The sequence below is a fragment of the Carex rostrata genome, chromosome 3 (genome assembly GCF_964058835.1).
Source record: "Carex rostrata chromosome 3, lpCarRost1.2, whole genome shotgun sequence".
Taxonomy (NCBI): Eukaryota; Viridiplantae; Streptophyta; class Magnoliopsida; order Poales; family Cyperaceae; genus Carex; species Carex rostrata.
Genome location: NC_135920.1, coordinates 4,412,569 through 4,427,818, shown reverse-complemented (window position 1 = coordinate 4,427,818; position 15,250 = coordinate 4,412,569). Strand labels below are relative to the sequence as shown.

The following is a 15,250-nucleotide window of genomic DNA, read 5'->3' as shown; positions in this document are numbered from 1 at the left end:
GCTGCAGCCTCACCAAAATACACAAACGTACTATATACTACCAAACAATTTTTACACAACTACATCAAACGATCCAAAAATGCACATCACCAAATCACAAAGTAAAAAATCATGTCCTTCATCTAGGGTAGCTGCACCAAAAACAAATCTCGAAATATGATATACTGTCTCGATATACAGAAAAAATAGAAAGAATGGTGCTCTTGGACACGTCACCCAATAAACAAGCCAAGAAACAACAAGGAAATATAGAGATATCGCATTGTGAAACTGCCTCTGCCATCTTCATAAGTAATGGTTTGATCTGCCATTTATAAATTTCATCCTGAACTGACGTACAGAACAGGAACAAGCCCAGCCTTTTTCCCATCTCTTCCAGGACGCTTCTTCTTAACCTGCTCATAAAATTATCATTCTCAGCACCGAATTGTGATTAGCACTAAATGACGAAAAATTATGTAACAAAAGGTTTGACAAATATAAATCACACAACATTGTCAACTTACATAGTACCACCCATCAACCTCATAATCAATCTCAACGTCCTCTCCAGCTACCAAGCTCAGCTGCAAACCAATAGCAATTATGTCAACAGATGGATATTCATACACTAAAGCCCCTTAACTTTTCAATTGGATCATTTAGATGGTACCTCATCATCGCCACCAGCTGTGAAGTCGTACAATGCCCTCCCAAATTGTGGGTTTGAAGAGCTCCTGTCATCATCGTCATGAGATCCAGAAGTCTGGGCCCCACGACCAGCCATTGGGTTGTCAAATGACTCGTACCTCTGTAAATAAGATGGTGGTTCTTCCCTTGCCTGAAAAGTACAAATGATAGTCAGTTACTATGGATCGATCAATGTAAACCATCAATTTAAGAGAGAACAGTGCGTTCAAGTACCGGTGAAATGGGGCTGTCCATGCTCCCAAATCTGCTTCCAGAACCTGATAACCTTTGATCCTAAAATGCAGTAGAACATTAATTATCAATAGATTCCAGGATATCCACCATCAAAACATTCTACGAGCAATCCAACACCATTAATTTGCATTGATTAAAATTTACAAAAAAATCATAGTAGTTCATAGCAATAATGAGAGTGAAGTGAGAACAATGAAAAAGGGAGCCAACTATGAGTAGGTATCTAACCGATTGCTGGGAGACACCATAACCAGATGGGCGAGAGCTGAAGAGTGAAGGATAGTTCATGCCTCCGAAGTGAGAAGAGATGGAGGTCTCCACTGATCCCGTTGACTCTGGAGACGAGCCCCCTGACGATCTGCCATCATCATCCTGCAGCATACCATATACCACAATTAAGGAACCAACTATTGCATATTCATAAATATCGGGTATCTTTGGTAGGATATCCACTTCAGGAATGAGATTGCAGGTTCATAAGTTCTGTATTGTTGCTGGAACTTATAAGTTGGTCAACAGATCATCTTCTTTTTTTCAGTGATACTAAATATCACCTTTCTCTACTTTTTTTTTCAAGATAGTAAGAGTCAACAGCTCATCTAATAATGTAACCATCAAATCCAGCATACAAATAGGCCTGGCATCTTCTACTAAGATAAATTATAAAAATGGAGCAAAGGATGATATTACATCAGGTTCGTCAGCCTCGAGGATGGTCTTTGCCCACATATCTTCATACGTCACCGAGGGCCGATATGTTATATTTTCTTCCTCTTCATCAACATCTGGTGCATCAGTTCCAGCCCCAGCAAGAAATTCATTCACCTATTTTAGGCGGGAAATTAAAAGATAAAATATTAGTAATTCCAGATTTTATTTTAAAAAATCATTGCAAATGATAAGTCTATATACATGTAACCATACTTTGTCAACACCCGCTGAATTACCAGACCACATTTCATCATCGAGACCGGCAGCCCAAGCCATGGCAAGATCAGGGTCTATCAGGTTGCCAGTTTTTGGAGATTCTTTACGTGCTTCCTCCTTGGACTCATATACAAGGTCTGATATGCCCATTGCAACAGCCGGATCGCTCAGTCCGCCTGATGAACTTATGTTATGCCGGTTGCGGTAAATGTCAATCAACTTGGCGCTGAAATATAAAGGCATTACATATAGTTCAATAATTCATCCAAAACCCCTACCCCACATAAAAAAGTAATAAAATAAAACAAGCACCGAAATAAACCTATAGAAAATAAATGATTTCATACCTGGTAGGACCTAGTGGGAAGTATTTTGCACGTGGAACAAAACAGAATAATGAGACCAAATCAAGAAGCCTCTCATGAGTCTCGTAAAGCTTCTTTAGTTCTTCATCACTCCATTCTTGCTTACTGTTCTCATGGTTGCGCGTATCTCTAAACAATAACCCGCAGAGATAATTTTACTAAGCACATATTCTGTAATCAACTTCTCTGTAACATATTACAGCAAGCCCAGAAAGGAAGCTGTTATCTATATATCATAGTAAAAAAGAAAATACCTAGCGAGATCATCTTGACCCTGGTACATTTCATCGAGAACATGCAGCATTGGGCTTATAAGGGTGCTGAGGCCTGTGCCGCTAGCACCTTGGATCTCTCCATTACTTAGCTGCAGTTCTGAAAACTGAGATTGCACACCACCTAGTGCCAGAGCATGCAGGAATTCGTATATCTGCAGTCTATAAGGCTCCCCTGACCTTATTGCCAATGTTGTTAGTGCTTGCACTGCAACAATGCGAACCTGTCCAAACAAAAACTTCATCCCTTGAAACAAATCGCACAAAAGAATGTAAAATTCCAATGTCATGCAAAAAATAACTATTGCATACCTCCCAGCTACCGCTGAAGGCACACCTCTGAAGGCGAGTGAGTGCACCAGCAAGAGTGGGATTCCTAGAGCTAGCAGCTGCAACCATTTTATCAGTATCTAACATCATCAAAGCAGTGCCAGGTGGGGTGGCCGACTCCCATGCATACTCTGATGCAGCATAATTTGCATTTTCACCCAAGAACCAAACCTACACATTATTCATGATGATTAACTGACTAATTCTCAAAGTTCAAATTAAAACTTGACAAAAAGGGTCAGAGACAAGAAGAAAAGTCCATACAGCAGCCTGAACCAGTTTTTGCAATGCAAGAGCTGATTTGGGGTCAGATGCAGAAATCTGGTCAACAGAGGTGAGACCTGACATTGAACCAGGTTGTGGAGGTGGCAAATCCAGAACTATCGTCACTGCCTCCAAAGCAGTATGCTTCCCGTCTGGTCCTGCTCCAACCAAGCATGTCTGTCATAACAACAGTCCATTCTTTTCCTTAGTAAAAATATAAAAATGTCCAATCTTTTATTAATTATTAAGCAATATCTTATTTTCTGCAGAACTCAGAGAAACTAAGGAAGAAGGAACAGCTCAGTCAAAAAGATATTCTGAAAAGAATAACAAATAACGAATAAGAGGTAAAAGCATACTTTCCAAAGAAGTTGGAGAACATCAGCATCAATCTTTCCAGGTGCTTTGGTAGCAAATATTCTTGCAATCTCAAGTAAAGTGACCGCCATATCCGGTGTTGCCTGGTATAGAATAAAAATTAAACAAACAAAATAATGAGCCAGCAAGCAAGCTGTGTGTGGGAGGGGGGGGGGGGGGGGGGGGGGGGGGGGGCAAGAAAGAGGATAATAGAACAGCTTGAAAAAAAAGTCCTGCGAATTGTCACAGACAGATGGTACTCTCATTGAATATTTTAACACAATTGCAGTATGGAAATACCTTAAATCGAGCATGCAAAGTGAGCAAAACATCATTAAGCACAGAAGAAGGCCAATTTGGATCAGACAGCTCACATGCAATTATCTCTTTTAGCTCATCAAAAGACTCATGTGCATTCTGCATCCAGACGAGTGCTTTAATCACCATCCCTCTGACATATACACACTCACAAGCTACTGTTGTGCGCACTACTTCCATCAATGAAGCCAATAAACTTGCAACAGTCTCCACGCCTCCTGGCCCATTTGACAAAGATTTTGCCTTCCGTGTGCCTAAAGAACAAGAGAAAATAAAAAATGATAAATCAAATAAATGGAAAAGAACAAAGACCAGAAAGTTGAGAAGCTCACAGTCAACTGCATTTTTTCTGTTAACATGTGAGAATGTTTTTCCTATCTATTTTTGTTCAACAATTTTTGCTTATTGGTAGACTGTACTTAATTTTTGCGAAGAATGAATAATAATGCACAAAAATAATAAGGGGGGGGGGGCACCTTCAGATTGGGAGGATTCAAGGTCAGAGGTATCAATTGAATCAACACTCTCAGAATAGGAATGGAGGCGGGCACCCTCATCATAAACACCCAAAGCATGTGCAGCTGCCCTGCTTTTCCCCATCTCTTGTACCACCCTCGCTGCTGCATGTAGCACTGGCCGAGAAAAGCTTCTGAATGAGCTCTCCAGCCTATATTTCATATCCAGTAAAAATTATATGACACAGGTTAGGATTTTGTCAGGTCTGCATTGCCAAACATAAATGACCCTCCTGAAACTCATCCAAAGGAAGATATGACAAACAAGGATGAAATTTTCAAAAAAAAAGAATGGGAAAACATAAGAAATTTCAAAGATTAATACCTTCTTAGTACAAGTTTGATAAGGGGTTGAGGCCGCCGAGCCTTAGAATGTTTCTCTTTGTCTTTGACAGATGGTGCCTCTGGCAACTTCAATATTTCTCTAGTTAGTCTTATCCAGCCTGCCGCTCTGTCCTCAGTTCTACAACCCAAGAGCACATCTCCATAAATCACAACTAAGCATAAACAGCTAGCAGCTTTTGTTATAATACTTGATTAAGCACCAATCTCTAGTAGCTATTGCTATAATAAGTGAGTACCTCTCAGAGCTGTCAACTTTCCCAAGAACACACAGAATTGCCTCGAAACAAACCCTGTCGCTGGGGTCCAGAAGCAGCTGATATAGCAGGTTGCTGAACTCTGCCTTGAGGTCCGGTCTCTCTGCACAACCAAGTCTTTTATTTCTTTACATCTGTAATTAACTTAGCACTACAGAAATGGTTGAAGAAAAGGAAATGGAGATTTGTTGGAATCACAAAATGCATGTACCATCTAACGCCCGGGCTCTGGAAATGGAATGGCACACTTTTGCAAGGGACACTCTAGCAAGAACATCATGCAGATGAAGAATATCATGCAAAGCCCCTGTTTCATGCATACATTAACATCTTTAGCTAATAGATCAAAACAAATAAAAGAAGTCCGATCAAACCAGATTAACAGAAAAACCAAAGGTAAAAAATATGAAAGAAAAAAACATACCTCCAGGTTGTGCATGGTTCCCTGCAAGGAAAAATAATAATTAAATAAATATATAACTTAAAATGATATCTAGAATTTAATAAAACAGCAATTGCTTAGCCATATAAAACTAAAAAAATGCGCAGAGTTATGGGAGAGCTCCTTGCTCCCAAAAAAAAAAAAAAAGAAGAAACTATCAGGAGATAAGTATCATATTTGTTAAAGGAAACTAACCCAAAGCCATAGCAACAGAATATGGATCCCTTGAAGCAATATCAGAGATTATTGCTAATGCGTGCCTAACCCCCACAGGGTCAGAAAATTGAATCCTACATTCAGATCATTGCTACAAAATTAGCATACCATCCATATTGAATAGCACTCACTTAACCTCTTGAGCGTTAGCTAAATAATAGCTATCTATATAAGCTGATCAATAGGAATAGGGAAGAACAGAAACAATCCCTGATCTCTGCTATCTGCAAATGAATACATCTGTAAAAAAAATTGATACTTACCCTTGAACAGCACGATGGAGAAAAGCAGGATTTCCAGGATCGAGGGGGAGTCTCCTCAAAGCACTCATAGATGCATATTGCATGTTGCTTCTTATAATTGACTAAAAATCACAGTGAACGAAAGATGAAGAACTAAATGAGCTTTGGCAGTACAAATTCAAATAACTGACTACCCATAGCAAAAGAAAGTTTATCATCACTTGCAGGAAAGCTTTCTCAATCACTGATTAAACCTTAGTTTCATTTAATCTAGTACTTGTTCTTTATAAAACTTCAAATTATTCCAACAAAAATGCAGCATAAGAAAAGTGGACATTACCTCTTTATCTCCACCTTGCTTGGTGAAAATACCTTTCTTGCGCTTCTGTTTTGGATCTCCAACCTGAAGTACACAAAGGGAGACCAATGTTCCCAATAAGTTCTCAAACCAATTTTAGAAATATTTTTCATCGTATATAAGATAAAATTTGAAAGAAAAGTTAAAAAAAAGTACGAATAACACAAGAGGTCAATACAATAATGATATCAATTGAGATGGCAAAAAAAATACCTTCTCCAAGATCCCAAATACAATCACATACAATTTCTCCAAATCCTCCGAGCTGTTTGAGGGGTTTGAGGTGGCAGAAGTAAGAGCCTTGAGAGCTGCAAGTCTTCGTGCATGAACTTGAATAAGAAGAAGATATTAAGGTTGTTAGAAAATAATATATGACAAGAAACTAACAAAAAAATGATTCCATAACTAAGGAGTAAAAGTTTCAGGTAAAATAAGCATGGAGAATTCATCACAAGACAGATAAATAAAAAGAAGACCATTCTACAAAGGACGAACTGACTTTACAATCTGAAGCTAAGCAGAGAAAGGAAAAAATTTGAAGCTGGTTATGAGCTGAAAAGTTTACCATCAGCATCTTCGCAAGTAGCTTCATTAGAAAGCTGGTTAACAATACGAGGCACAACATCAGCCCTGGTAACTCCTCCCACAGCATCGATGTCAGCAAGTGCATCCCAGTTCGGAGTGGGGATTCCACCCTGGCTTAATCCCTGGGACCCACTATCTGACAAGATCCTGGCCAAGTAGTAATACACATAGCGCAGGACATTGCTGTCTTCACACTGTTGATGGAGCTATAATCACATTGCAACAATATAGATCATTATCTTATCAATGATAAGACTAGTGATGGACCATATGTCTAGACCAAGGGGAAAGGGATACAGTTTCAACTTTCATACCAAGCCTTATCAAGATAGGGATCTTTTGGTCCGCTATGAACTATTTGCAAACTTAAGGTCTTTGAATAAAGTGAGGCACTGAACAGAAACTCCGATGTAATTATGTAAAAACCCATGAGGTTGGGAAGGGCCATTATCATACTTACATTGTGCTGAACTGGTTCACAAGCCAGCCAACACATCTCAGTTCAGTACTAACATGTTTTACAATAAATTAATTAATTATAGATCATCATGCAGGCAGAGTAAAGACAAAGAAGGCATACCATGAGAAGGGAGGGAGCAACAGAAGGATCCACAGAGTTGTACACAGCAAGCTTGGGGAACACATGGCGCAGAAGTTCTCTTTGGGAGGTTTTCTATGCAAAAAGGAAAAAAAAAATCAATAGATCAACGCTGAAGAACCAATTCATATAGATTACAGGCACATTGTAATAGATTACCTGATCACAAGTAGCAGCATGCTCATGAACTTTGCGCACCAAGTCAGCATATGATACTGGCTGCAATTTTCAGTACAACATGAGATAACAATCTGTATTAGTTGAAGGAAAAGGAAACAAAAAAGGAAAAAGAAACACGTACGCTACTTTTCTTCCCAGAAAACAGTTCAACATGATGCATGGTATAGTGCTAGAACTATATGGTTCTTGTGTTTTTGTGTAGCTGTGATTTGCATCAAGCTGTTTTTTTTTTCTCATTTCAAATAATCCCATTTCTAACCCTTGTACAAGGAGTGGTGCCAGAAAATATAATAGTGGAGCGTGAGCTTACAATTATTTTGACTTGCTTGCAAAGCATATTTTAACATTCCTTTTTTCAAAAAAACTGTGACAAATGTAAGCACTCTTTATTTTTTTTAGTTGGGGAGGGGGGGCACGAGCGACTCCCCCTGCCATACTCCCTCCACCTATGAGTTGTATATTGAGATAAATGTGATCATACTCAAGCTTCAGAGGCCACTAACATGTTCGAAACATCAGAAAAAACAAATTATTATCCACACATGGTAGAACAACATTACTGGAAATCAAAAGTTAGAATGGGCAGAAACTGAAATTAAATGATAAGATGCGAACAGTCGAGATGAGCAATGCATGCAGATTAGGCATAAGAGAGAAGAAAAGTAAGGACAGGGTTAATGAACCTCTCATTCAGATCTCAACAAAACCTCCTCGACTGGTGGCTACAATATTCGCAATTGTGTCAGATCTGGAAATTACTCAGTAGATTCCCTTAAATACTAAATTGTAATGGCCTGAAGTCTTCCAACTATATCAGTAGGCACAACAGTATCCGGTAACACTAAAATGTAATACAAACTGGATACTAGATTTGAATTGATACAGAAAATGTAATGGGTTGAGAGTTCGGAATTCAGTAATTCAGTGGCATGTCAATTGATGTTGCATTATAGCATGAGGTTGAAAGAGGGGAACCTTTTTCTTCTTCCTTCGGCGCTGGGGGAGGTTGCGGTTGATGGCCCTAGCAGCAGACATGGTTTCATTCTGGATCTGAGTGAAGGTGCTCTTCTTTGACTTCCGATCGGTCGCAACAGGCTTGCCCAGTGTCGTCGGTGCAGCGCCAGAGGCTGCTCCTGACGACGAACTATTGGAGATGCCGCCGGGCGCGGCCGCCGCCGATGGATCCGACGTTATGAGGTCCATCAGCGTCGTCCCAGATGAGTCTTGCCCCGACGCCATCGTCCCCTTCCTTTCCAGTTTTTTTTTCTCTTATTTTTCTCTTTGGGAAATGCCCGTAGGGGCAGATGCAAGTATACAACAACAGACCCTTGAACTGGGGAAGTCGGGGAAAGAAGAGAAACGGGAAATGGAAAAAAAAGGAAAATAGATTGAAAGAGAAAAGACCCCGAGATTTTTATATTTACCCAAAAAAAAAAAATTATTAAAAATTACGACTGTTCAGCAAAATTTTTAAAAATACCCAATCCGCGGAAAAAATCCGCAGCCCGAGATTTTTTATTCCGCCCCGTGGAAAATATCTGCGGCCCGAGAATTTTAATAATTTTTTTTTTCTGGAGATTATGTTGTTCAGTTTATTTGGAATTTAGATTAGTTTGAGGTTTGTATGAATTATTAAATCACAGTGCTTCTGAATTCAATTTTGCACCTCTGGTTAACATACCAGAGCATTTTCCAAAATCATGAAAATTGACCGACATACAGTCTTAACATCGTAGAACACGACTGTGGAGTTTCACACAAAATCTCAAAACAGATCGCGAGATATCATCTCTCAAAAATTGCCCGAACTACTGAAGGAGTGCTTCTGAGCCCAATTTTACACCTCTGGTTAACATACCAAAGCATCTTCCAAAATCATGAAAATTGACCGACATGCAGTCTTGACATTGTAGAACATGGTTATGAAGTTTCACAAAAAAACTCAAAACAGATCGCGAGATATCATATCTCAAAAATTGTCCAAACTGTTGATGGAGTGCCTCTGAATTCAATTTTGCACCTCTGGTTAACATAGTACAACATCTTCAAAAATCATAAAAATTGACCGACATGCAGTCTTGACATCGTAGAACACGACTGTGAAGTTTCACACAAAATCTCAAAACAGATCGCGAGATATCATCTCTCAAAAATTGCCCGAACTGCTGAAGGAGTGCTTCTGAGCCCAACTTTGCACCTCTGGTTAACATAACAAAGCATCTTCAAAATCATGAAAATTGACCGACATGTATTCTTGACATCGTAGAACATGACTGTGAAGTTTCACAAAAAATCTCAAAACAGATCGTGAGATATCATATCTCAAAAATTGCCCGAACTGTTGAAGGAGTGCTTTTGAGCCCAACTTTGCACCTCTGGTTAACATAGCAAGGCATCTTCAAAAATCATGAAAATTGAGCGATATATAGTCTTGACATCGTAGAACACGTCTGTGAAGTTTCATACAAAATCTCAAAACAGATCGCGAGATATTATCTCTCAAAAATTGCCCGAACTGCTGAAGGAGTGCTTCTGACCCCAACTTTGCACCTCTTGTTAACATACCAAAGCATCTTCCAAAAATTATGAAAATTGACTGACATGCAGTCTTGACATTGTAGAACATGACTGTGAAGTTTCACAAAAAATCTCAAAACAGATCGCGTGATATCATATCTCAAAAATTGCCCGAATTGCTGAAGGAGTACTTCTGAGCCCAACTTTGCACTTCTGGTTAACATAGCAAATCATCTTCCAAAATCATGAAAATTGACCGACATGCAATCTTGACATCGTAGAACATCACTGTGAGGTTTCACAGAAAATCCCAAAACAGATCGCGAGATATTATCTTTAAAAAATTGCCCGAACTGTTAAAGGAGTGCTTCTGAGTCTAACTTTGCATCTCCATAGGTAAACATCTTCAAAAATCATGAAAATTGACCGACATGCAGTCTTGTTCTACGATGTCAAGACTACATGTCGGTCAATTTTCATGATTTTGAAAGATGCTTTGGTATGTTAACCAGAGGTGCAAAATTAAATTCAGAAGCACTCTGACTTAACAATTCATACAAATAAAATTCATACAAACCTCCAACTTAACAATTCAAATTAATCTAAATTTCAAATAAACTGAACTGAACAACATAATCTCTAGAAAAAAAAAATTATTAAAATTTCCGGGCCGTAGATTTTTTTCCACGGGTTGGGTATTTTTAAAATTTTCACTGAACCGTGGTTATTTTTAATAAAAAAAAAATTGGGTAAATATAAAAATCTCGGAAAAAGACCTGAAATATTTTCTTACCGTGAAGAATAGTGGAAAAAAGAAGGAAAATTTGAGGTCATATTTTTAAATGTTTACTTTGCAATTTTGCATCTATATTTTTATGTGTTGGATAGGCAATTCTCTTAACAGATATATCATATTTGTAAATTTTTATTGTTGTATATACATAATTATTTTTTACAAGACTTACAAAATTATAATTCATTGTCTAATAAGTGTGGAAAAGAGAAATAGAAGTTCCTTATCTATCGAATAAGAAAAGAATTGAGTGGAACTATAGAATTGAAAATGTGAAATTAGCATTGAATATTGTAGTCAAATTCTGTTGTTTACACTTTAGAGTTTAGACCCTTATTTATTCGTCTACCGGTTACTTCTCTCTTCAATGAAGACGATTGAATTGAGAATTAGTATTTCCCGAGAGATGAAATTAATTTATTTTCCAATATTTTTTCACTTTTTTTATTATTGTACTCTTTCATCATCAACTAAACACGGTTGATATAGTACGAAGTAAATGTTTATTTTAAGTTTCACTTTTTCTTTATTCTTTCACTATTCTACATGTTCGCGAACAAAACGTACTTAGCAAACAATATACGGTGATCGTTAATTATACTTTCACGTCATCATTAAACATTTTCTCAAAATTGTAATTATGTGTGTGTTCAAAATTAATTAATTTTCGGAGAAGAGTCCTCTAGCTCGTTAATGGGCCAAGCTGGCTTAGTCTAAGAATTTAGGGAGCTCGTTAATTGACATGATCTTAATATATAGTAGAGTGGTTTGTCAAGCATGCATCTTAACGATCAATTTCACATGTGGATCATTTCCGTTTACTTTTTACAATTATATTTCTCTTTGTGCCGATGGAAGTTGAAAGTGGAGCTGAAAAATCTAGTGTGATGTAATTTTTATTTTATAAGAGAGGTTAAAATATATTGATGCATTTAGAAAATATAAAATTTAATAGACAAGGTTATAAAATTTCAATTTTAAAGAGAGTTCTTTTTCCTCCCTAGCAATTTCACAACCCATATAATTTCAAGAGAGAGAGAGTGTGTACTCTCAGATTTATACATCATCGTGTCATATATATATATATATATATATATGTGCAAACTCTCACGCGAATTTTTCGCATAAATTACTCATTGACCTGAGTCTCTAAAAAACCTCTCACAATAGAGAGAAACAAAAAGAGGATTGAAACTAAATGTATTTGAGTGAACAAATTTATTTATTTTGATAGTAAAGATTGGAGATTAATATTGAAAATGTCCTACATATCAAATTATTTGAGCATAATTAATAATTTACCATATGAAATTAAATACAGATTAAAACATATTGGATTGAATGTATTATGGGCATGAAGATCTGCTATTTCTCTTTGGTTCAATACATCTGAACAAGTATCTTTGAATTGGTGCACTTGAAAAAGTGTGACTGAAGTGGTGCTTGTGTTTTATAAACAGACAATAACAATTCATTTTTCGAGATAAATTATGTTCGCACTTCTTCTGGAAACCGAGAAAGAATTAGAGAGAGAAAACATGGTGTTGTTAGTCTGCGACAGCACTCCAACTTGCAATTGGTCTTCAACTTTTTTGTGTGGATACTGGTAGAGACGTAGTTGTTGTTTTTACTGCATTCATCTGACATGAAAGCAATGGAAAAGGTCATCGCTTCTACAATTAGACGAATATCTCTGTTGCACGTCTAGTGATAAATTTTTATCTCAGATTTAATTTACACTTAGATTTTGTTTTGAATAGTAATCAATTGACTAAATTGTTTTGAATAGTAAGCAATGGAAAAGGTCATCGCTTCTACAATTAGACGAATATCTCTGTTGCACGTCTAGTGATAAATTTTTATCTCAGATTTAATTTACACTTAGATTTTGTTTTGAATAGTAATCAATTGACTGAATTGAGTTGAATTGTTGCACCTGTACTTTATCTGAATACCCAACAATCAAGTCAACTATTTTATGTTCATAGGAAATTTCCTCATTCTGATCTAGAACCAACAACCTCCTACACGGAAGGCATTACCTTTACCACTGGATCAAAGATTAATTCTCATCGTAAACATGTATTAATTACTATATAACTATTATCTTCTTGAACACGATGAGATAATTTCTCAAGTGGGAGATCTAAACTATAATATGATTCACTTTTTGGATTGTAGTATTTATGATCCCTTGAGAAAGATCAGGGGCGGATCTACTATAGCACAGGGGGGAGTCGCCTCCCCTTGGATTTTGAGTTTTAGTCATGATCTATTGGTACCGATCGACTGTGTTCCTCCCTGAAATTTTTTTTGCCCCCCTCTGGATGTTTGATTTGTAATTCGGGTTAAATTTAGTGTTAAAATCAAAATAAATTTCTTGAATTATGATTGGTAATATTAATTACAAGTTATAGGATCAGAAATTATAAGTCAGGGTATTAGAAAATATAAGTCAAAACATTATTTTTTTTTATCGAGTACCCAATTAGTTAATAGGTTTAAATCCAATAAGTTATTTAAACCCGATTCGATTTTTTTTTTTCCCAGACGAAAATTCTGGATCTGCCCAAGATGTCTAATTCCTTTCATTCTCACATAATTAATCAGCTAGTGATACAAGCAGGTGAGGCAGTCCAAATTACTTTTCATTATGTTCAGAACAATTTGTTAGATACGAATTTATAAGGACATGGAAAACAGACTAGCGTATACAGCAAACAATTTTTTTCTCTTCGTGGCATGGTTAAAAATGAATTAAAAGCGTATAGGATAGGGCCTAGTTCCAAGGCCCAAAGACGACCCGTACGGGCTGCTCTCGAAGCCCAACAGAGGCCCAATTCATGAGTTATCGTTACGGGCGGATTATAATAAGATACGCTTTTTAAAAAAAATAATTTGGTAGAAATAGCCAAACCAAACAATCAAAATCAAAAGAGAGACCACAAAATATGAAGACAAAAGCTGAGTAGACGAAGTCAGTTCTTTTAAATAAAATAATTGACTCAAGGTACTGATCGCACGTTCCTTGAATCTTATTTTTTGAGGATGATCTGCATCATAAACAAACTGAGACAAATCTTATACCTCCTTTGTTTCAGTATAATATACTTTTGCTTATTCTTTTTTTCTTTCTAGATTTTTGCTTGATATATTTTTTCTATCTCTATCTCTGTAATAAACTAATAATTAATCTTCTATTTCGCAAGTGCGACTCCTGTGTTGCTCTTTTTTTCTTCAAAAAACAACTATCTCATCTTGTAGAGTAGGAATACCGAGGTACAAATGCAGGGTACGTTTCTTTCTTTTTTTTATTCTGTGGTAAAATGTGTTTTGTATTGCAATGAAATAGGTGACAATTCTATATTTTTTTTTTCAAAATAAATAAATAAATAAACTCGGCGGTATGAGTGCCGTTTGTTGTACTTATTAAAAAAAATTGTGGGCTTTGTAACGAGATTGCTTTTGTTGTGTTAAGACTCTTAAGTTAAAGAATGTGATAAATGCACATGTTTACTGATTGTGAGTTCATAGGATTGAAATTTAAATAGGAGAAATTCTTTGTTGTAATAATAAGATTTAAAATTTGAAAACTTGATATTTATCTTTCATCAATGATTTTATTTACTAAATTTATAATTTTTATATGCATTCAATTGATCACCATTTTTTTATATAATTTATAGTAAAATGTTACGAGTAGTGTATAATGACCTCTATTTGAAGCAAAAATATATATATATAATTGACCTCCACACCTTGAAAATCTGACTTTATGTAGTAATATTTTTTAATCTCCATTGTAAAATAAAATTACACCGTATTATATTTTTCAACTCCTGATTTCTGTTTTATAGTTCTATTTATTGGGTGATTATCTACTCGTGCAAGAGCATCGTCGTATGTATCGACGCTAACATGGACAGTGAGTGGCGAGTTGCACCACCACTTGCACGTGTTATGTTGTCCTTGGATGCATATTAATCAGCATTGTAAATAACGGTATGCGTTTGTTGGACGTACATGGTACAGTCAAACGATTAATTGATCATAATAAAGAATAATCGGTCGTAATTGGGAAATAATTTATAACAGTTTGATCACTACCAACGACTAATCGACCGATTAATCGGCCTAAACGGCCGTTTTTTACAACAATGATCGATATTGATAGAGTGCCATGTTAAGAAAATTGGTTTTCTTGTGTAAAAATTATCACAAAAAAAAAATCAGATCAAAAGCTAGTTCGCTTTTTGTACGATATATGTAGCTAGTTCGCTACTGTTTAGTGTTTGCATATGCTAAAACAATTTCAGATCGAAAGCTTCAAAATAAATTTTAAAAGCCCAAAGATAAAAAATTCAAATGATTGCAGATTTAATTTTGTAATGCCATCAATATTTATTTTAGGAAAAAGTCATCCGTAATTATATATTAAAAAATTTAAA

At 36.4% G+C, this 15,250-nt stretch overlaps 2 protein-coding genes across 2 annotated transcripts in view; both read right to left on the bottom strand.

Annotated features, from left to right (window-relative positions):
* CEN2 (centrin2) overlaps positions 1-6,639 on the bottom strand; it is a 37,907-nt gene extending 31,268 nt beyond the window's left edge. Inside the window, exon 1 of the mRNA XM_078298815.1 lies at positions 6,606-6,639. Coding sequence (XP_078154941.1) covers positions 6,606-6,608 — 3 coding nt within the window. The 5' untranslated portion in view covers positions 6,609-6,639. The remainder of the gene's footprint in view (positions 1-6,605) is intronic.
* Positions 19-8,853, bottom strand: LOC144551025 (SH3 domain-containing protein). The gene is made up of 26 exons (XM_078298813.1): positions 8,468-8,853; positions 7,472-7,531; positions 7,295-7,387; positions 6,695-6,920; positions 6,343-6,458; positions 6,112-6,174; positions 5,793-5,893; positions 5,509-5,603; positions 5,296-5,316; positions 5,083-5,178; positions 4,854-4,974; positions 4,598-4,735; positions 4,234-4,424; positions 3,740-4,011; positions 3,442-3,543; positions 3,083-3,259; positions 2,801-2,989; positions 2,471-2,712; positions 2,199-2,345; positions 1,849-2,077; positions 1,615-1,749; positions 1,153-1,296; positions 904-963; positions 653-820; positions 507-566; positions 19-395 (listed from the first exon to the last, which is right to left on the bottom strand). The coding sequence occupies exons 1-26, from the start codon at positions 8,729-8,731 to the stop codon at positions 321-323; spliced, it is 3,585 nt and encodes a 1,194-aa protein (XP_078154939.1). The 5' UTR covers positions 8,732-8,853; the 3' UTR covers positions 19-320.
* Between the last annotated feature and the right edge of the window lie 6,397 nt (positions 8,854-15,250).